Source organism: Schistocerca nitens, chromosome 1 (assembly GCF_023898315.1).
Source record: "Schistocerca nitens isolate TAMUIC-IGC-003100 chromosome 1, iqSchNite1.1, whole genome shotgun sequence".
Taxonomy (NCBI): Eukaryota; Metazoa; Arthropoda; class Insecta; order Orthoptera; family Acrididae; genus Schistocerca; species Schistocerca nitens.
Genome location: NC_064614.1, coordinates 1,042,830,311 through 1,042,852,889, shown reverse-complemented (window position 1 = coordinate 1,042,852,889; position 22,579 = coordinate 1,042,830,311). Strand labels below are relative to the sequence as shown.

General features: G+C 42.5%; 1 protein-coding gene across 1 annotated transcript in view; it reads left to right on the top strand.

Annotated features, from left to right (window-relative positions):
* The window catches only part of LOC126238016 (potassium channel subfamily T member 2), a 1,051,128-nt gene that overhangs the window by 347,464 nt on the left and 681,085 nt on the right, over window positions 1-22,579 (top strand). The window contains exon 2 of the mRNA XM_049947763.1: window positions 19,601-19,680. Coding sequence (XP_049803720.1) covers window positions 19,601-19,680 — 80 coding nt within the window. The remainder of the gene's footprint in view (window positions 1-19,600; window positions 19,681-22,579) is intronic.

Sequence of the window (22,579 nt, the reverse complement as noted above, 5' to 3'; positions counted from 1 at the left end):
CTGCTCACTGAGTTATTGCGTCACAGTAAACTTGTGTGTGTGGAAATAGAGGCAATCAGACCGAACTCTTCTAACAGAATTATCATGAAGTATAGAGGTAGTTGCATTGATGAGTGTCGAGCGCCAATGAGATCGCAAAAGAATGACCGTCTCATTGGTTCCATGTTTCGTGGTGATCAAACAGGCCGATGGTGCTCCAGTCTTCGCCTATGCGCTTTCTCAGTTTTCTTGAAAGCGTCGACCCACAAAAAAATTGATCCACAGACACACATTAACAGACGAACAGAAAGAGAAGAGACGAAGAATATTTGTAATTTTTTGTATTTATGATATGTGAAATGTGAAGTTCGGAACCCACGTAGCAACCTGACGAAGAAATTTGATGCAACTCTCAAAAATTCTTGAGAAAATTCACTCTGCAGTTTTCCAAGTGTGTTTACTATCGCAAATAAAATTAGATTTTTTGACAGACACTGTGGCTCCATGGTAGAAATTTAAACTAGTAACCATCTTTCTTGACAAACTTTTATAAAACATCGGTAATTAAACATTTATATTTACAATGGTAACTGGATTTTTGTATGTTATATCCAATTAGAAATAAGAAGGAGTGCATATTTAATTAAAACGACAGTTAAATATAGGTTAACCAGCATATATTTGATGAATTTTATATTTAAATTAGGAAAGGTATTCGAACTGAACGAAAAAAAAACTGAAAAAATAATGACTGAAAAGGGACACGAATCAGCGAGCCAGCATTTATGTCTCCCACGCTACTGATGTTTTTCCCTCTTTATGTATTTTATACTTCACGGAAATGCTCGTAGAACAAGCACCTTTGTTTAACGCTTTGCATCTGTCAGGAATTGAGCGCCGGCCACCCACTCGGTGGACTAGCACTCTCCACTCAGCCAAACACCTGTCGAAATAGCGAACTTCCTTTAGGCTACTAAAGACACTCGACAAACTTAACAGTCAGTTTTCTCTAGAATATGTTGAGAGTTGCATCGAATTGCTTTGCAGGATAGACATTAGAGTTCTGAACTTCACGCGCCGCAAATAAAAAAAATTACAATAATTCGTTTGCCATGTGGCCTTCTTGCAAGACATGGAAAGTAGAATTAAATTCATCTGTCAAAAAATGGGCTCCAGCAGTGCTTCTTTGTAACACACACTTACAAATTTTTTACAAATTTTATAGGTCTTATGACTTTTGTTTTGTAAGATTTATTTCTTTAATTTTCTTAAAATCGAAATAATTTTATGCCAAACCTTAGTGAAACAAAATAATAATAATAATAATAATAACAAAAGAGTAAACTGCGCTAAACAAGGTAATGAAATGAAACTTTACGTACACTGAAGTGCCAAGGAAACTGGTGTAGACATGCGTATTCAAATACAGAGACATGTTAACAGGCAGAATACGGTGCTGCCTATAGAAGACAACAAGTGTCTGGTGCAGTTGTCAGATAGGTTACTGCTGCTACAATGGCAGGTTATCAAGATTCAAGTGAGTTTGAACCTGGTGTTACAGTCAGCTCACGAGCTATGGGACACAGTATCTCCGAGGCAGCGATGAGGTGGGAATTTTCCCGTACGGCCATTTCTCAAGCGTCCCGTGAATATCAGGAATCCGGTAGAACATCAAGTCTCCGACATCCCAGTGGCCGGATAAAAGATCCTGCAAGAACGGGAGCAATGACGACTGAAGAGAATCGTTTAACGTGACAGAAATGCAACACTTCCGCAAATTGCGTCAGATTTCAGTGCTGAGCCATCAACAAGTGCCAGGGTGCGACCCATTCAATGAAACATCATCGATAAGGGCTTTCGGAGCCGAAGGCCCACTCGAGTGCCCTTGTTGACTGCACAACATAAAGATTAATGCCTCGCCTGGGCCCGTCATTGGACTGTTGATGACTGGAAATACGTTGCCTGGTCGGACTGGTCTCGTTTCAAATTGCAACGTGCTGTTCAGAAGAGGTCTCCACCCTCTCATTCTCTTACGGATTTATGGACAGCCCTGCAGGATTCGTGAAGTCCATTCCCTCCAGCACTACTTCAGACATTAGACGAGTCCATGCCAAGTCGTTTGCGGCACTTCTGGGTGCTCGCGTGGGCCCTACACATTATTAGGCAAGTCTACCAGTTTCTCTGGCTCTTCGGTGTGCTTATTTACGCATCTGTTCAGTGGAACCTTACATGAAAAAAGACGGGTCACAACCCTTATATTTAACATAATTGTCTTTAAGCAAGGTAATTAGTCAAAACTATTAGACACTTACTTACAAGCTGAGTGTATGACAGAAAACAAAGTCATGAAATATTTAATAAAATATTCTGTGCAACCGACTTTTACATTTTCAAACAATGTTACAATGCGAAAAAAATGTTTGTCTGTTGTTACTGTGCCATTCACAAATGTTCCCAATTTCATTAATGAGATTTGTTTTCCACAGTTTCAATTGTCGCCTTTGTTTCTACGTGTATGTGTACTGTCCTTAAGTAACCCCTATAATCTACGGAAATGATTTTCATCGCTGTCCAGTTGATGAAAAACCAATCACAAATCTTAACTCTTACACAGAACAGTTTGCTCATGTAATTTATTCGTACCAATTTGCTTTCACTTAAAGGCTTCCAGAAATTGCTGCAATGAGTCGCCTTTCGTAATTATGCAACTTTTATTCACCGTGTTCAGTATCGAATAGCCTAGCGATTCTTCATCAAACGGTACACACTTGTTGCACGTTTGTAGCCTTCCATTTGGTTTATTTGCATTTTGTAAAGCACATGGTAGTTGTTACCCCTCCCAAGGCTTGTTGCGTGCTACAAAAATTACATGATTCGTTTTTACGTCTTTCCGCAGTTACACGTCTCCCATAGTGACCAAATATGCAATAAATCTGTACCATCTCATGATGAATTGCTAGGCGATTCTAAACCGGTCATGGTAATGAAAAATTGAAGAATTACAAAAGGTGATTGGATGCAGAAATTTCTGAAAAGCTTCATTCATCACAGTCGCAGTGTTTCACATTCATAACGGAGAAAAGTTTTACGTACAGTTACCTCTTCAAAGTTATCGGCAGTAGCAAAAAAATTCCAAGAAATCTACAAACACGTTTTTTTACCTTACAATAAAATGTCTTTCTTATTAGCTCAATTGCGGTTGACGTACTTGTAGCCTTCGTCTTCCTACGCAAGATCACACTGCAGTAGAGGTGTGTGTTGAATGTCGATCAGAGTTACAGTATTTAAGAGTGAAAACCTGGATCGTGCTGTTGTCACAAAGTAATATTTCAGTAACCAAGTTGGCCTGTTTTACGGTATTGTTGTCTATTCGTTTTCACTTATCAGAATGCCGTCAGCAAATCTTATAGGCATTATTATCCTTCCACCTATTGCCACACCAAATTTTTGTTCTAAGTAGTTGTTAATTAAATCATCTAAATAAAAACTAAATAATTCCGGTGACAACAGCCTTGTTTAATGCCCCTACCAGTTTTAATTCCTTCTGTCTCCATATGTTCTGTTCTTACTTTTACACTTCGTGTGTTGTATAAATTAATTATTTGTAGTACGTAGTGGTACAAAAAACCCTCCATCACGTACTGCACAATGGCTTGCTCATATCTAGTTAAAAGGCTGTATATCAGCTAAACTATTTGCAGGACTGTGTTGTCCTCCGTGTATGTAGAGGCAATGCCAGCAAAATCTGTGTCCTTCGCAGTCTGGAGCTGCCGCCCGAGCGTCTTCCGTGACAAGCGCCTCGTAAACAGAGGCTGCCACTGTGTGACGTCACGGCACGTCACGTCGGCCTTTACGACGCCGCCAGCCGGCCACGGCCTTACGAGGCTGCCGGACGTCGGACGCCGGATGCCGGAGGACAGGCGCTGAGTGGTCGAGGCTGTGTTTACGGCCGGCCCGGCTGCGTGGCTCGCTATTCGCTGATACCCGCTGCCGACCTCTTCCCTTCTCCCCACCCTTTCTCATCCGCGTCTGGAAATTACTGCTGCCGTCTAGAATGCAAACTGGTACCCCGGGCAGTTTTGTAGTGGACTGTAATATACTCTAAGACAAAGCAAAGACACACCATGAAAGAATTATCCGAATAGGACGCAAATGTGATACACACGTACAGACAAACAAATAATTACAGTTTCAGAAGACTTGGATGATTAATTCAAGAGAATGAGCTTCACAAATTGAGCAAGTCAATAACAGGTTGCAGATATTCGGATTGGCATTGATTGATGGAGTTGTCGGGCGTTCTCCTAGGCGATTTTCATGAGTCCTGTTTCGAATGAGGTCGTATGACCAAGGAAGAATTGTTCGTAGGCGTCTCGGACAGCGCTGGGATAGCTACCTGATTGTCTCCCGCCATACGGCCGTCAGACAGGACAGATGGTCTGGGGTGCCATCTCATTTCATAGCAGGACCCCTATGGTTGCCATCCGCCGCATTCATACAGCACAGCGGTACGTCGACAACATTGTACGCACGGTGTTGTTGCCCTTCATGAGTAAGCCATCCTGGACTTACGCTTCAGCAAGAAAATGCCAGCCTACACACGGCGAGAGTTTTTGCTGCTTGTCTTCGTACATGTCAGACCCTGCTTTGGCGAGCTAGGTGGCCGGATCTCTCATCAGCTGAGAACGTTTGATGCATTTTGGTAGGGCCGTCCAACCCGCTCGGAATTTTGACGCACTCACGCGCCAATTGGACCGAATTTGGCACAACATCGCGCAGGAGGACATCACACAACTCTGTCAACATCAGTGCCAATGCTTCTGTAAGGGTGAGAGGTGGACCAACGCGTTATTCATTTGCTCAATTTGTAAAGCTGTTCCTGTTCAATAAATCATCAAACTTTTCTGAAACTGTAATCATTTTTTAGTCTTTATGTTTACATCATGCCTACCGATTTCCGACCCATTCGAATAATTCCTTCGTGGTGTGTCAGACTTTTTCTTTTGTTTCGTTATTTCTCAGAGTGAATGAATGGCGAGGAAAAACTTCCAGCGACAAGGCAATGTTGAAATGCAACGACATTTCGACGGGTGTGATACGCACCATTTTCTCGTGTTGTCGAGATATTGCGGATGTAAGCTGTATTTAAACCAATGGGGCGGCTGCCTCCTCCACCTGCCTGTTCAGCCGAGGGCGGGGGGAAAAGAGGCTGGAGCAGCAGTAGGTTGAGGATGAGCTGAAGTCCGTACTGGAATCTTTGCGTGGGCGTTATTGGTCCGTCTCACACGCTCTGCATCTGCATCTACACTCCGTAAGCTACCGCGCTGTGTGTGGTAAAGGTTATTCTGTGTACCATTCCTCTCTTCCCTGATTCGAAGGAACAAGGATTGCCGGTAAGCCTCCGCGTGGGCTCGAATCCTTCTAATTTTACCTTCGTGGTGTTTTCGAGAAATAGGCATAGGTGGAAGTAATACATAGATTGGTCCGTCCAGGTTCTAACGTTCTTCGAACGTTAATAGTAGATCATCTCACGTTGTAGAACGACTCTCTTGCAGCCTCTGCCAATGGAGATGGTTTATCATAACCGTGACGCTTTCGCGGTTGCTAATCGAAACTGTAACGAAACGTGATAATCTTCTACGAATGTTCTCTGTTTCCGCTGTCTACCGTCTGTGGTACAGATCCCGTACTGACGAGCACTACTCAGCTATTGGTCGAACAAAGGTTTTGTAAGCTGCCTGCTTTGTTGAAGAATCCTGGCATATGCCCACAGTGCCTGTTCCTTCGGAAATGCATGCACTTCTGAAGGGACATTGCATCGCTCTTCTTAACAACACACTCTTTGCAACATGGTGATACTAGAGTACTGGGTTTGTGCGGCGGTGCTGTGTGAGCTGCGCTCGTTTCAACATACTCGCTGTTCATGTGGCTCGTCTTCACTTACCTCTCACTGTAGGGCCCGAACCCTCTCCGATTGTTGCCCAATACGAGCACGCACGTCTAGCGTAAATTTCCGATGACAATATTCTACAGAAGATAAGCAAAAGAGAAAAACACTTTCAATGGAGAGTGCAAATAATAAGCTGTTAGGCAGCATCAATTTGTGAAACATCTGTCGGACAATCATTTGTTAGGATTATTTTGGGCTCTCGTTTCAACCAGAGCATTTCCATATGAATGAGCAGCCTGATCCACGGCGTACATATCGTACAATAATAATCACAATAATATCACAATAATAATCAATAATCAATACAATCATAATAATAATCACATAATAATCATCACAAGTGATGTGCCATTCGCAGTCAATGCTTCTCTCAACGTTCTTCTTTTGTAGTTTCCCACAGCAGCTGAAGAAAGCTGTAATTTTTCAAGTGAGTTGAAACTACTTGTGTAACTTTTCAACTCTAATAATCAGTGTAACTTTTTAACTGTGTTAACTTTTTAAAAGACAGTTTTTACTTCTGCCTCTCAGTGAAACTTTCGGACTTTTACTTGACTGTGTGCTTGCAGTATTTTTATGCACACTAGTTGTTGTATGTAACCATTACTTGTACTGCAAATGAAGTGAAGAATACGCATCTGAACTACCATATGTGAATACAGGGTTGCTTTATAAACTTGATACGTAATCGCTAGATTCAGATTTCCAGCGCAGAACACATTTTCGCAACCATATCAAAATGTATTTCAAACCAATTATTGTTTCACTGAATGTCATCTGTGTACACGATCACTTTTTCCTAACTGCACAATGGTTAATTCTGGCACTAATAGTAACTTGGCTTACCTGTGCGACAACGGATAAACAGGCGGTTGCGATGCAACTGCATTTCAGTGGAATATGCTGGAATAAAATACGCTGTTTTACCATTACAAAAATGCAGCTTGCGGAGCGGAATGCACGTAATAATCGAAGCTTGCTTTCCGTAATGCGAGTCCGAATTGCTACTTTTTTTTTTAACTGTTGATTAACAAGTGGGATATGGACGCTCAGTGTCGAATAATTTGAAAATAGTTTAGATTGAACTATATATTAAGTAACGACATTAGAAAAATCTGAGCAAGACTGTGTTACTGTTCAAATTTACTTCAGTATTTTTAAAGAGAAAGGGGTAAAGAAGCAACAGTACCAAACAGTTAAAAAATGCGAGTTATGAGTGTTAAAAATCAAAACGCAAAATGTTCCCTAAGCACAACACCCCATTTTCTGGAATGCTAACGCGCGCTATAAATTATCCTCTTTAATATATACCGAGTTGCAGTAACAACACTCCGAAATCATGTCTCTATACAAGCAACACACACCCGCTTCAGCCAACCCTCAACGCCGAAGTCTTCCCCACGCGGACTGACTATTTGACAACAGTATAAACTTTGGAATCCAAAGAGTCTCCTTTATACATATTCTCAGGAAAAGTGTTTACTGTGGCAAATATCACAAGAAAAATGTCAGTTCTCATAATGTAACAGCATTTCAAAGTTAATCATTCATGAATGGTTATTGGTCGTATAGTCAAGAGTGCATATTCCACAGATGTCAGTACATATGTTACATTAATTTTAGCTTTGAAGTTATGTTTGAATCTATTTTTAGACCCTCAGCTCGGCGACTATGTTCGATTAGTTCAAAGCAGAATATACACTTTTCGATGTTGTAATTGGAGATATATATATATATATATATATATATATATATATATATATATATATATATATATATATATATATATATATATATTTGTCATCAGTCTACTGACTGGTTTGATGCGGCCCGCCACGAATTCCTTTCCTGTGCTAACCTCTTCATCTCAGAGTAGCACTTGCAACCTACGTCCTCAATTATTTGCTTGACGTATTCCAATCTCTGTCTTCCTCTACAGTTTTTGCCCTCTACAGCTCCCTCTAGTACCATGGAAGTCATTCCCTCATGTCGTAGCAGATGTCCTATCATCCTGTCCCTTCTCCTTATCAGTGTTTTCCACATATTCCTTTCCTCTCCGATTCTGCGTAGAACCTCCTCATTCCTTACCTTATCAGTCCACCTAATTTTCAACATTCGTCTATAGCACCACATCTCAAATGCTTCGATTCTCTTCTGTTCCGGTTTTCCCACAGTCCATGTTTCACTACCATACAATACTGTACTCCAGACGTACATCCTCAGAAATTTCTTCCTCAAATTAAGGCCGGTATTTGATATTAGTAGACTTCTCTTGGCCAGAAATGCCTTTTTCGCCATAGCGAGTCTGCTTTTGATGTCCTCCTTGCTCCGTCCGTCATTGTTTATTTTACTGCCTAGGTAGCAGAATTCCTTAACTTCATTGACTTCGTGACCATCAATCCTGATGTTAAGTTTCTCGCTGTTCTCATTTCTACTACTTCTCATTACCTTCGTCTTTCTCCGATTTACTCTCAAACCATACTGTGTACTCATTAGACTGTTCATTCCGTTCAGCAGATCATTTAATTCTTCTTCACTTTCACTCAGGATAGCAATGTCATCAGCGAATCGTATCATTGATATCCTTTCACCTTGTATTTTAATTCCACTCCTGAACCTTTCTTTTATTTCCATCATTGCTTCCTCGATGTTCAGATTGAAGAGTAAGGGCGAAAGGCTACAGCCTTGTCTTACACCCTTCTTAATACGAGCACTTCGTTCCTGATCGTCCACTCTTATTATTCCCTCTTGGTTGTTGTACATATTGTATATGACCCGTCTCTCCCTATAGCTTACCCCTACTTTTTTCAGAATCTCAAACAGCTTGCACCATTTTATATTGTCGAACGCTTTTTCCAGGTCGACAAATCCTATGAAAGTGTCTTGATTTTTCTTTACCCTTGCTTCCATTATTAGCCGTAACGTCAGAATTGCCTCTCACGTCCCTTTACTTTTTCTAAAGCCTAACTGATCGTCACCTAGCGCATTCTCAATTTTCTTTTCCATTCTTCTGTATATTATTCTTGTAAGCAGCTTCGATGCATGAGCTGTTAAGCTGATTGTACGATAATTCTCGCACTTGTCAGCTCTTGCCGTCTTCGGAATTGTGTGGATGATGCTTTTCCGAAAGTCAGATGGTATATCGCCAGACTCATATATTCTACACACCAACGTGAATAGTCGTTTTGTTGCCACTTCCCCCAATGATTTTAGAAATATATATAATAGGACCAAATAACTGCCGGTTATGTCAGACTATCCTACCCCTTATATTATTTGTACCACCGGCTTCGTCCAGTAAACTGAAGTTTGTCCTGCTGTCGTGATAAGTAATTTTCACGTTTTTGCTGAGTCATCTTCTGTGAAATGTGTCAAGCATTTTAATTTGGCTTTGGTAAGTTACATCCATAAAAGAGAAAACTATTTCTTGCAGTATGTAAGCGACATGAGACTTCCAGGCACCCAAAAACACAGAGAGAGAAAACGTGTGACTGAACAATATCGGCCGGCGAAGTGGCCGTGCGGTTAAAGGCGCTGCAGTCTGGAACCGTAAGACCGCTACGGTCGCAGGTTCGAATCCTGCCTCGGGCATGGATGTGTGTGATGTCCTTAGGTTAGTTAGGTTTAACTAGTTCTAAGTTCTAGGGGACTAATGACCTCAGCAGTTGAGTCCCATAGTGCTCAGAGCCATTTGAACCATTTGAACAATATCGCCTCCAAGCCGAAACAGTTCAGGCCATTCTAATTGCTACAGCGGACGCAATCCAGTGTATGTTGTTCGGCGAATGAAGAGACGCATAGACACTGATCAACCAGAACCTGATGATCACCCACCTAACAGCCGGTATGTCCACCTATATGGTATGGATAACAGCGGCGACCCGTGGTGGCATGGAGGCATTGAGGCCTTGGTAGGTTGCTGGAAGGAGATGGCATAGCATCTGCACACACAAGTCACCTAATTCCTGTAAATTCCGGGGAGGCGGCTAAGAACTGTGACATCACGATCAATCACATCCCAGAGGTGTTCGATCGGCTTGAGATCCTGCGAGTTGGGCGCCAGTACACCAATTGTAACTCGCAACTGTATTCTTAGAACCACTCCATCACACTCCTCGACTTGCGACGTGGCATAATGAAGAAGGTATCAGGATTTATCAGAGCATGCAACGTTCTGCCACTGCGCTTAAGTCCAGAGCTGATGACCTGCTCATATCAGTCTAGTTGCCGATGTCGTGATGTTAACATTGGCGCGTACATGGGTCGTCGGCTGCGGAGGCCCATCATTAGCAGTGTTCGGTGCACTGTCTGTTCACACAGACTTGTAGTCTGCCCAGCATTACAGTCTGCTGTTAGTTCCGCCACAGTCGCTGCGTGTCCTGTTTGACCAGTCTTCCCGGGCTACGACGTCTGACATCTGTAATGAAGGGTGGTCGCCCAACAAGCCATGCAGTTTGCGATATCGTCATGCCGAGCCTCCGGGCCATTAAAATCTACCCTCGATCAAACACAGAGACATCGCGCACCTTCCCCATTCTACACACGGAAAGTTCGCTCACTGATACTACAGGGTGTTTCAAAAATGACCGGTATATTTGAAACGGCAATAAAACCTAAACGAGCAGCGATAGAAATACACCGTTTGTTGCAATATGCTTGGGACAACAGTACATTTTCAGGCGGACAAACTTTCGAAATTACAGTAGTTACAATTTTCAACAACAGATGGCGCTGCAAGTGATGTGAAAGATATAGAAGACAACGCAGTCTGTGGGTGCGCCATTCTGTACGTCGTCTTTCTGCTGTAAGCGTGTGCTGTTCACAACGTGCACGTGTGCTGTAGACAACATGGTTTATTCCTTAGAACAGAGGATTTTTCTGGTGTTGGAATTCCACCGCCTAGAACACAGTGTTGTTGCAACAAGACAAAGTTTTCAACGGAGGTTTAATGTAACCAAAGGACCGAAAAGCGATACAATAAAGGATCTGTTTGCAAAATTTCAACGGACTGGGAACGTGACGGATGAACGTGCTGGAAAGGTAGGGCGACCGCATACGGCACCCACATAGGGCAACGCGCAGCTAGTGCAGCAGGTGATCCAACAGCGGCCTCGGGTTTCCGTTCGCCGTGTTGCAGCTGCGGTCCGAATGACGCCAACGTCCACGTATCGTCTCATGCGCCAGAGTTTACACCTCTATCCATACAAAATTCAAATGCGGCAACCCCTCAGCGCCGCTACCATTGCTGCACGAGAGACATTCGCTAACGATATAGTGCACAGGATTGATGACGGCGATATGCATGTGGGCAGCATTTGGTTTACTGACGAAGCTTCTTTTTACCTGGACGGCTTCGTCAATAAACAGAACTGGCGCATATGGGGAACCGAAAAGCCCCATGTTGCAGTCCCATCGTCCCTGCATCCTCAAAAAGTACTGGTCTGGGCCGCCATTTCCTCCAAAGGAATCATTGGCCCATTTTCAGATCCGAAACGATTACTGCATCACGCTATCTGGACATTCTTCGTGAATTTGTGGCGGTACAAACTGCCTTGGACGACACTGCGAACACCTCGTGGTTTATGCAAGATGGTGCCCGGCCACATCGCACGGCCGACGTCTTTAATTTCCTGAATGAATATTTCGATGATCGTGTGATTGCTTTGGGCTATCCGAAACATACAGAAGGCGGCGTGGATTGGCCTCCCTATTCGCCAGGCATGAACCCCTGTGACTTCTTTCTGTGGGGACACTTGAAAGACCAGGTGTACCTCCAGAATCCAGAAACAATTGAACAGCTGAAGCAGTACATCTCATCTGCATGTGAAGCCATTCCGCCAGACACGTTGTCAAAGGTTTCGGGTAATTTCATTCAGAGACAACGCCATATTATTGCTACGCATGGTGAATATGTGGAAAATATCGTACTATAGAGTTTCCCAGACCGCAGCGCCATCTGTTGTTGAAAATTGTAACTAGTGTAATTTCGAAAGTTTGTCTGCCTGAAAATGTACTGTTGTCCCAAGCATATTGCAACAAACGGTGTATTTCTATCGCTGCTCGTTTAGTTTTTATTGCCGTTTCAAATATACCGGTCATTTTTGAAACACCCTGTACATACACTGTGCGTGTGCCTGACTAGCAGTCATTCCTCGCCTCGAAATAAACCCATTCCTGGATGGGTTTATTTCGATAGTAGGTCAGTGGTCATAATGTTCTGGCTGATCAGTGTATTTGCACAACAGTGACGCTTGTGAAAGGCATCCTCCAAGTTGGCTAGACAGCTTCACATGAAGTTTGCAGAAAACGAAGAAAGTAAACTCCAGATAACAGACATAAGTATTCAGAGAAGAAATTTCTTGGCAAGTTTTTGTGCCTTAAAGTTTGCGAAAACAAGGCGTTACGAAACGTGAAGTTAAGTAGATTGGCGAATGGGAGACCCTAGTTGGCATATGAAACATAAGGAAGCTCCATCAGAGTACAATACGATAACAAGTTTTCAGAAGACCTGTCAGAGATCGTCCAAGCACGAAACACTCTACTGTTGGACTTCAAAAGAGGTCTACTGGTGCATGGGTCTATGAGAGACACTTTGTCAGGCATCAAATAAGGCACTTCGTGTAAATCTTTATAAGACAGACCCTAATGTTAGGGGTGATTGAATGCACCTCAGCTAGAGACCTCATGTTTTTCAATACAGGCCTTCATATGAAACACGTTGTTAGGCTCCAGGAGACACATATTCATGCAAGACTTCATGAAAGATATTTCACTGTTAGGCTTCAGGAGAGACTGGTGCGAGCCATTAGGAAGGGGGATGGCCGCTTATATTTAGGCTTCAGGAATGACTTGTTTATGCTATGCTGTAGGACAGTGATTTCAGTGTTAAGCTTCAGATGAAACACTTGTATGTAAAACTTCATGGGAAACCGTCTAAAGTGCGGATCAACTTTCATGTGAGGGTCATTAGAGGCCCTTTTCTGTTAGCAGTGACATAGTTCGCCAAGCCTAATGTGAAGCGCTTCAACAACAGTCCTGAGGTAGCTTAGTAATTTCGTTCAAAAAAATGGCTCTGAGCACTATGGGACTTAACAGCTATGGTCATCAGTCCCCTAAAGCTTAGACCTACTTAAACCTAACTAACCTAAGGACATCACACAATACCCAGTCATCACGAGGCAGAGAAAATCCCTGACCCCGCCGGGAATCGAACCCGGGAACCCGGGCGTGGGAAGCGAGAACGCTACCGCACGACCACGAGCTGCGGACAGTAATTTCGTTCCTTAGCCCAAATACCATCAGCACGTCGTAGCTGGTAGACGCCTGTCCATGCCTGTCTATGGCCACGGCCATGAAACCATCACAGCCTTCTGTCTTTAAGTAGCTAATCAATAATGTCTGCTCATTCACATATTCAGCTAACTCTTTCATCAGGTTGATAGCTGCCTGGTAATGACACCCGTTAAAGCGCTCGCCTCATAGTCGTTATGACAGCGATCCACTTGTCTCAAAAAAAACTAAAAAACAGGGAATACACCCTTATGATTTTCGTTTATATAGTGGACTTATTATGTTCTCCTTTGTTAATCCTATAGATGGAAAGATATAAATTGCTTCGTAATTAAAGGATGAATGAAATAATGAGCCCTGACCAAAAACCGAAAATTTTGTGAAAATAAAGCGAACTTAACTTGCTCTGTTTAATTCCTGCAGTTGGCGCAATTTATATCTTAATTTTTGCTAAATGGAAACGTTGCATTCAAATTCAGTTACCTTATAATTAATAACTGTAACCATTATTAATTAACTCATAAATGTAGGTTGTTGAATTATCTTTTTATTATTTTATTTCGATTGAGCGCAACGTAAACCTAACACGCCCAGAAGCCACAGAAATACGTTATGAGGGCTAATTACTGGTAAAGATTTACTACATACAATGCTGAAGAGTTCTTTTGTTACTCGTCAATGTACGTTTACATCGTGAGCGTACGTATTTATCATGCGCCGGCGATAATTTTGCGTCTGCCGATCAATATTTTAAAATCAATACACTCTTGTTATTGTAATCTCTGACCTTGGTTTTATGTACGTAATGAAACTGAAATAAAAACTCAACAGCCATTCAACCCAAATCTTTCACATCTCACTACTGTTTACGTATATTTGAATGAATCTGATTTTGCTGTTACAATGTCACGAATATGTGTCTTTACCTGTATAATGATCAGTTAATTGGCCTTAAATTAATAAAATTTTCTGCACTTAAAACCTCAAATATGAATATTCAAAGTTTACTTTCTTCTTTCATTTTGGATTTTCTTTAGATTAAACAAGATTCTAGTGGGCGGGCAACAGCTTCTCTTCAATACTTCGTCTCATATATTGCCTCGAAATCGTAATAATGAAAAACAAAGTTTTATTTTTAGTGAGCTACTCGTAGAGCTAAAAATAAAAGTAACCATAAGCCCACGCGCTTTAAAATTGGATTACAGATCATCCAAGTTTTCTAATTATTTAGTGAAATGTAAATATTTTAATTTTAAACTAAAATCACACATTTACTACTGACTCCTTATACATTTGTGGAATAGCATGCTGATCTAACTTATTGCTTCTTTCCACGGTAACGTTACAGCCTTTGCCTAGTGGTTTCCATACAACATAATAAAACATAAACACCTTCTGCTCGAAGGTGCCAGTTTAATCTAGTAAACAAAAAATACTCTGCCACTTCAGGCACGATCTTTCTATCTTGGTTCTCATCCTAGCCTTCTGCTACACATGTTACGCCAGAACCTATCGACACTACATCGGAATAGATATGGCGTTTGTTTTCAATATACATTATCGCAAACTCCTATATAAGAGTGACTCTTACCGACTCCAAGTCAGAAGACTATAGACAGTGACCAAGACTTGCTTCTTCTCCTCTTCTTCTTCTTTTCAGCGATCGTAGGCCTTGTAGACCACGCGCTGCATCAACGATCTGCTTCCATCTTCTTCTGTCTCTCACTGTCTCTCTCCGCCCTGCAGCATTGCTAATGCTGCGACGTCTACGTCGCCATTCCACCGTGGGCGGGGTCGACCCGGTGGTCTTGTTGCATGGCGAGCGCCCTCAAATGCCTTCTTAGGATAACTGTTGGTTTCCATTCTAGCCACGTGCCCAGCCCATTGCATTCTCCTACTTTTTAATTTCTGGACGTTAGTCGGCTGCTTAATTAACTGATAAATTTCAGTGTTCTTTCGAACTCTCCATATGCCATTCTCCAAGACAGATTCACAGATTTTTCTGATCACTTTTCTTTCGAAAACATTCAGTTTTTCTCTTTCTTTCGTGGTAAGCGTCCAACTTTCCGAACCATACAGTACTACTGGACAGATGATGGTGTTATATACCTTTATCTTAGTGGTGACTGACAAAGCTTTACTTTTGAGTGGGCTGCTTAGAGCGTACAGACATCTTGAGCTTGAGGCAGTTCTCTCGTTTATGTCCAGTGTTATGACATTTTTACTGCTGAAGCGCGATCGAAGGTATTTAAACTGATGAACTTTCATGAATCTAGAATGGTGGTCAATTTCAAAGTGTGGACTTGGTTTATGACTCGTCCTATTTCCATGTATTCTGTTTTTTCTTGGTTTATCAAAAGTCCCATTTCCCTGGCACTGTGCTTGAGAAATTTGTACAAGTCCTTCAGCTCTTCTTCTGTTGCACTGAGTGAGATTTTATCATCTGCGTATGCCAGGAGTTTTACTTGACTGTGTTCAAATTGGGGACCATTGTATAGCTGTAAGTTACTCTCTCAAACCAATTTCTCTTATGCAAGGTTGAAGAGAACACATTAAAGAGCATCTAACTGTCGTAAGCCTGTTTTGATTGGGAAGTTGGGGGATATGGATCCTCTGAACTTCACTACTGCTTGTGGGCCATCCATGCTCAGGTGTATCATTCTAATGATTTTGCTGGGTATCTTAAATTTTCTTAGTGTGTTGTAGAGGCTACTTCTGTGGCTGCTGCCATAGGCTCGCTAGAAATCAATGAACAGACAGTGGATGCTTTTGTTCAGTTCCCAGTATTTCTCAAAGATCTGCCCTAGAGTAAACAGATTATCATTTTTGGAACGGTTTGATCGAAATCCAGACTGGTACATTTGAATAATGTTTTGTGCGTAAGGCTTAATTTTGTCTAGCATTTCTGAGAAATACTCTTCCAGCTGTGTTAGTGTGTTTTGATTTTTGTCTTTCATGAATAAGTTTCACTTTGCTAACCTCTCTTAATGGTTTTATGTATACTGAAACAGCTTCACTGACACTCTATTCCTGCTTTCCACTTCTATAGATTCCAAGACTCTAGTTAGCTATTTCGCTTCCTCTGTTTGTAGAACTCTTTTTCACTCTCTTCTCACTGTGTTGACAGTCTCTCTCCTGTACTCACTCTCCATATTTAGCACCCACAGCATCCTGGCTTCTGTCCTCTTTTCCACCGCTGTCTGACACTTTTCGTTGAACCATTTCCGTTTCTTCAGTATCTTTTCTTAATGTTTTCTCTGCTGCATCTGTTACTACTGTCTTTATTCTTTCCGAACACTATTTTCCTCCCCAGCTTCTAGCAATGCTGTAAACCAGTTATTAATTTCAGTCACGTAGGTTTCTTTAACAGACAGTTCCTTCAGTAGTTCTACATCGAACTTAGTTTTTGGTCCTGATTTTGGTTGTTGATTCCAAATCGTCTTGATTTTCATCTTTCCTACCACTAGGAAGTGATCTGAGCTGCAATCTGCTCCTCTGTACATTCTGGCATCTATTATGAATGTACTGTGTCTTTGTTCTGCCATTAACATGGTCAGTCTGATTTACAGTTTTGCCATCGGGATTGCGCCGTGTACCCTTAGCGAATTTCTTTGTGAGGGAACATAGTGGAGCAAATTCTCATATTCTTTGACAGTCCGAAGTTCATCATTTTTAATCGATTTTCTTTCTTTGTGGAATGCTTGCTATGTTTTCTTATTATGGGGACGAACATATCCTGATTTTCACTCTGCAGCGGAGTGTGCGCTGATATGAAACTTCCTGGCAGATTAAAACTGTGTGCCCGACCGAGACTCGAACTCGGGACCTTTGCCTTTCGCGGGCAAGTGCTCTACCAACTGAGCTACCGAAGCACGACTCACGCCCGGTACTCACAGCTTTACTTCTGCCAGTACCTCGTCTCCTACCTTCCAAACTTTACAGAAGCTCTCCTGCGAACCTTGCAGAACTAGCACTCCTGAAAGAAAGGATATTGCGGAGACATGGGTTAGCCACAGCCTGGGGGATGTTTCCAGAATGAGATTTTCACTCTGCAGCGGAGTGTGCGCTGATATGAAACTTCCTGGCAGATTAAAACTGTGTGCCCGACCGAGACTCGAACTCGGGACCTTTGCCTTTCGCGGGCAAGTGCTCTACCAACTGAGCTACCGAAGCACGACTCACGCCCGGTACTCACAGCTTTACTTCTGCCAGTACCTCGTCTCCTACCTTCCAAACTTTACAGAAGCTCTCTTTTTTTCATTAAAATCTCATAGGGTAATTCTCATATTTCTTGTTGGAATGTTTTCGAGTGCCCTGTATAATTCTTAATTGTACTCATCTTTCTCATCCTCAGTTGCATCTTCATTCAATGCACTAACTGGTATTATTTCAGTACTCAGAAAGAAAAACGTTTCGGATCTGTTACAACAGTATACTTCATTGTAATGTAATATAAAGCACTCAGTCTTAAGGCCACAAGAGGCCAATTGGGATCATCAGACCGCCGTGTCATCCTCAGCTGAGGATGCAGATTGGAGGGGCGTGTGGTCGGCACACCGCTCTCCCGGTCTTTACGATGGTTTTCTTTGACTGTAGCAGCTACTATTCGGTTGAGTAGCTCCTCAATTGGCATCACGAGGCTGAGTGCACCCCGAAAAACGGAAACAGCGCATGGCGGCCGGGATGGTCACCCATCCAAGTGCTGGCCACGCCGGAAGCGCTTAACTTCGGTGATCTGGCGGGAACTGGTGTATTCACTGCAGCAAGGCCGTTGCCCAATGTAGTACAGCTTGATTGCAATTTGTGGCCTGATATCTGGCATATATGTGTTGGTCCAGCTGTATTTCTCTCACAAGTGACAAAGACTGGTTTTCACAGTGTCCACTAATCACTGTCACCTATACAGCCAACCAGACTGTGCTTCTCGTAGCGGCCACAAGATGTGTCTCCATACACAATGAAAAATACTAACAACAGTTATATTATCCATTCATCATTTCCACGACAGTATACACTCTTTTCTTGTACATTCCTCGGTTTATACGACGACAGGCGCGAATAACTTAGAATATATGATTTTCTCCCAATAAAACGATTTGTTTACAAATGGTTCAAGATACTTAACTAAATCCATCTGAAGACTACTGCACCTACACTCAGTATGTAACCACACGACGTATGGCAGAGAGCGCATGGCGGACCAGAATTATTCATACGTCAAACCTGTTTTCCTCTTCATTCGTGTATGCTGCATGAGAAGAAATATTTTCAGTATTTCTCCGTACACTTCCTAGTTCCCGTAATTTGGCCTGCGTCGTCATTTGGACGTACAGAAGTCGGAGGAAGTATTTCTTAAGTCATGTTGGTACCAGAGATATTGACGTCTCTTCGCGTTGGAGACCGTCTTTCTTGCAGCACCTCCCACTACAGTTCGTAGAGTATTTTATGTGCCGCATCCGCGCTGCCTTAAAAAAATTATTACTTAGCGCGCAGCTCTTCTACTGATTATTGGTGCAATACCCAAGAACTCGTCGTTCGAGACTGTTGTAGTCGGGTGCCTTCAATGATAAATTACTCTCTTAGGATTCTTACGATCTGGTATCTGTTAGCACAGGTGCTAGACTTATGTAGCTGTCCCATCGCTGTGAACAGATACTCCAAGATAATTGCCCTCTGTGACTGACAATTGACAAGATGTAATACAAAAACCATAAAAATGTTCCGTTTAGTACTGCCTCTCATTGCTCCGAGCCTTCTTCAGTTCCGTGCAGCCTGAGGGAAGCGTTCAGGAAAACTGGCTGCACTAGTGGAGCGACAGTATGTAGTAAGAAAAGGCTCTATTGTTTCAGAAAGGTAGAAAAGTTAGGATTTAACATCCCGTCGATGAGGAGATCGATACCAAAGGAACATCATTCCATCTCTGGACACACAGTCTACTGGATCGAGCTGTTATTCACAGAACAGTTAGGGACCAGTCTTTGAAGGGCTCCTAGAGGGTGGAAAATGTTAAAATATTGCACCAAGCATTTTTTTCAGTTAACTGGAGGTATTGTCTTACCTCCTCGATACTGAAACTTCGCTAACGCTTTCTTTGGCACCGTCTGTATAAAAACGCTGTACTGAGGCAAAGCCGGCCGCTGTGGCCGACCGGTTCTAGGCGCTTCAGTCCGGAACCGCACTGCTGCTGCGGTCGCCAGTTCGAATCCTGCCTCGGGCATGGATGTGTGTGATGTTCTTATGTTAGTTAGGTTTAAGTAGTTCTAAGTCTAGGGGACTGGTGACCTCAGATGTTAAGTCCCATAGTGCTTAGAGCCATTTTTAACTAAGTCACAGCAACATTAAAATACGAAAAACGCAACTAACAATTAACTTTCTTTTTTGCAGAGTCCGTGTGGAGTATTACGTCAACGAGAACACGTTCAAGGAGCGCCTGCAGCTATACTTCATCAAGAATCAACGGTCGAGTAAGTAGCACTGTTCACGTCATATAATGCTAGTGAAGACAGTAGGGTAGATGAATTACACTGGATGAAAATTCAGTAGAAATTTAGCAGAAACAGTGATTTTACATTGAGATTCTTCAAGGATATTACCGATAGATGACAAAACAGAGTGACGAACTAGGGTTTTTGATATTCTAAAAGGTCTGGTACGAAAAATTCGGATTATTTTCATCAGTCAGCACCAAGGTGTGCAAAATGTAAGGACGAAACTAACACAATCAGACAATCAGTAATGACGTTTTTATTCAAAGAAAATAATTATGCTGAAATCACCGCGATGCACGCTGGTCTCCTTGACGTTACAAACGGTGATACTGGTTCTTAATAGGGTGTGTGATCAACACGGACGGAGATGCATATTCTGCAACGAGCTCCCATGGAGGTCAGAGAGCTGGTAAGGAATTCTCACGGTAGGACGTTACAGTCCTGCACCAGTGCGGTAGACAGCTCTTAGATGCATGTGTACGTACTACAGTACATCTCCCAACCTCATCCGATCCGTAGTAGATAGGATTTACGGGGGGGAACGGGCAGGTCACTCCATTCGCCGAATATCTTCTTGTTCCAAAACCACGTCCACGTGCGCTGTCCGATGCTGCGGCACATTGTCGTCCATAAAAATGAAGTCAGGGACGAATGAACCCCAGAAAAAAGCGCACATGGGTAATAGCACAGTTTTATACACCATAACACCTGTACTACCAAAAGTACCACGTTAAACAACGTTGCTGGGTGTCTTACGTGTTCCCACCTCTCGCCATAAGAGGGTACGGCCAGCATTGTCGGACATGACTTCAGCGTAATTATTGCCTTGGATAAAAGTGTCATTTATGTTCGTCTCATTGCGTATTTCTTTCAGTTACCTTCTGTACTATAGTGTAGCAGTTCTTTCTATATATGGTCCATGTTTGGCCGAACTATATTACTTGACAGTGAGACAACACTCGGAAGTTACTTTCGTTCTCAAGTTTTGCACATCTGTATAGATAGCTTCCGAGTAGCATGGACGAATCAACGCATTTTTTTGTTTCGTCTTATAATCTGTCAAAGGAAACAATATCTACAAATTTATAAAAAGGCATTCGATTGGGTAGATAGGAATTATTAGAGGTTACAGGAAGAAGACGTATTCTCAGATGTAAAATGTTAAGAACTTACATATCTGCGAACATTAATGGCCTTGGATTCAAGGATACAGGGAATGAAAGAATAAGACGTATGAAATTCAAAAAGTGTCTACTGTGAAATAAAAACCATTGTTTTCTAAAATGCACATCTGAGAAATCAGATTTTTCTCCTGCATAACATTCAGTACTGCATTGTTCCGACCCGTGCATTTGTGATATTCTGTGATCCTTCCCGGTGTACTGTCCACAAGATGATCGAGATTTTGCTTTAGAGGCCTGCTCCAAGTTTCTACAGCCACCCTCCAAAGATCGATTAGTAAGTGAGGAGGATTCTTGAGACGACGCAATACCAAATTCTACTGTTTACTCGCATGGTCAGCAGGGCCCATATCAGAAGATACCGCAGACATTCCTGCCTCCTGGAATAAGATGTTCAAGACATCCATATGTTATCACTTCCCTGGAAGTGCCTAAAACTGTAAATGAACTCCACGACCAGGCCAAGACGACCGCGTGTGGCCGACTGGCCGTCGCGTCATCCTTTACCCTTTGGTGTCATTCGGAAGCGGTATTAAGGATCGTGCGGCCAGCACACCACTCTCCCGGCCGTTGTCGACTTCCCGAACCTTGGAACCGCTACTTCTCATTCGAGCGGCTTCTACCTCTAGGAGCGGAAAGTCTCTTGCAGTACAGGGAATTGAACCGTGGTCCTTTGCATGGCAGTCAGATGCACTGACTACTCGGCTACGGCAGCAGACCCTACGGGTATCTACGAGCCATAATTTCTATGTAGCGGTCATCAGGTATTGTTTTTAACCAAAGGTTACCATGCGAGGCAATTTTCGAACGAAGGAAGATTAGGGCCTAATGGTCCGTCGACGTAGAGGTCATTAGGGGCGGAGCACAATCGCGGATTGTTTTTGAAGGATGGGGAAAGAAATCGGCTGTGCCCTTTTAAAGCACTCCTATCATATGTCTGGAGTGATTTAGGGAAATAATAGGAAACCTAAATCTCGATGGCCGCACGTGGATTTGGACTGTCGTCCTCCCTAACGCAAGTGCAGTGTCCTAACAACTGCGCTCGGTGCAGATCGATGTTTTGTGCTTCTTGGTAGCTATTAAATGTTCGAATGTTTTCTGTGGATTACGCCATTACGGCAGACAAATTAGTGAGCTGACAGACCTTTTTACAGTAATGTGGCTTCGAATGACTCTCCAGGGCCTGTTGACGGACTGAAGTACAAATCCTGTTTACATTCGGTGGCGCTTTGTGCTGAACTCCACTGAGCCTGCATATATACTTGCACGTCATAGCGTGGTATAAAAGATTTTTTGAGCAGTTCATAATTAAACACAGAAGAACAGGACAAAAAAGGCAATTAATAGAGGAGAAATGCAAGTGTGTAGTTTACCACGCACTTGATTTCATGTGTATGAGGTCTGACAAAACTAATGCCAGACTGCTCGCATTACTAAGAACCTGTTTGTTGTGGCATGTTAGTGCATATCTTTATTCCGACCGTGATTTGTATCTGCGGTTTTATTTATTTATTTATTTATTTATTCTTATGGCTCATACGCAGTTTAAAATTACAGGTATATAACAATATAACAGGAATATGAAAATACAAAACTACATACAAAACTAACTAATTGTCAATATCTGGGTTTCTGATCCAAGTAAGAGCCGTATCGTCAGCTTTCATGAGGTCGCTCCATCTCCCCTGGTAGGA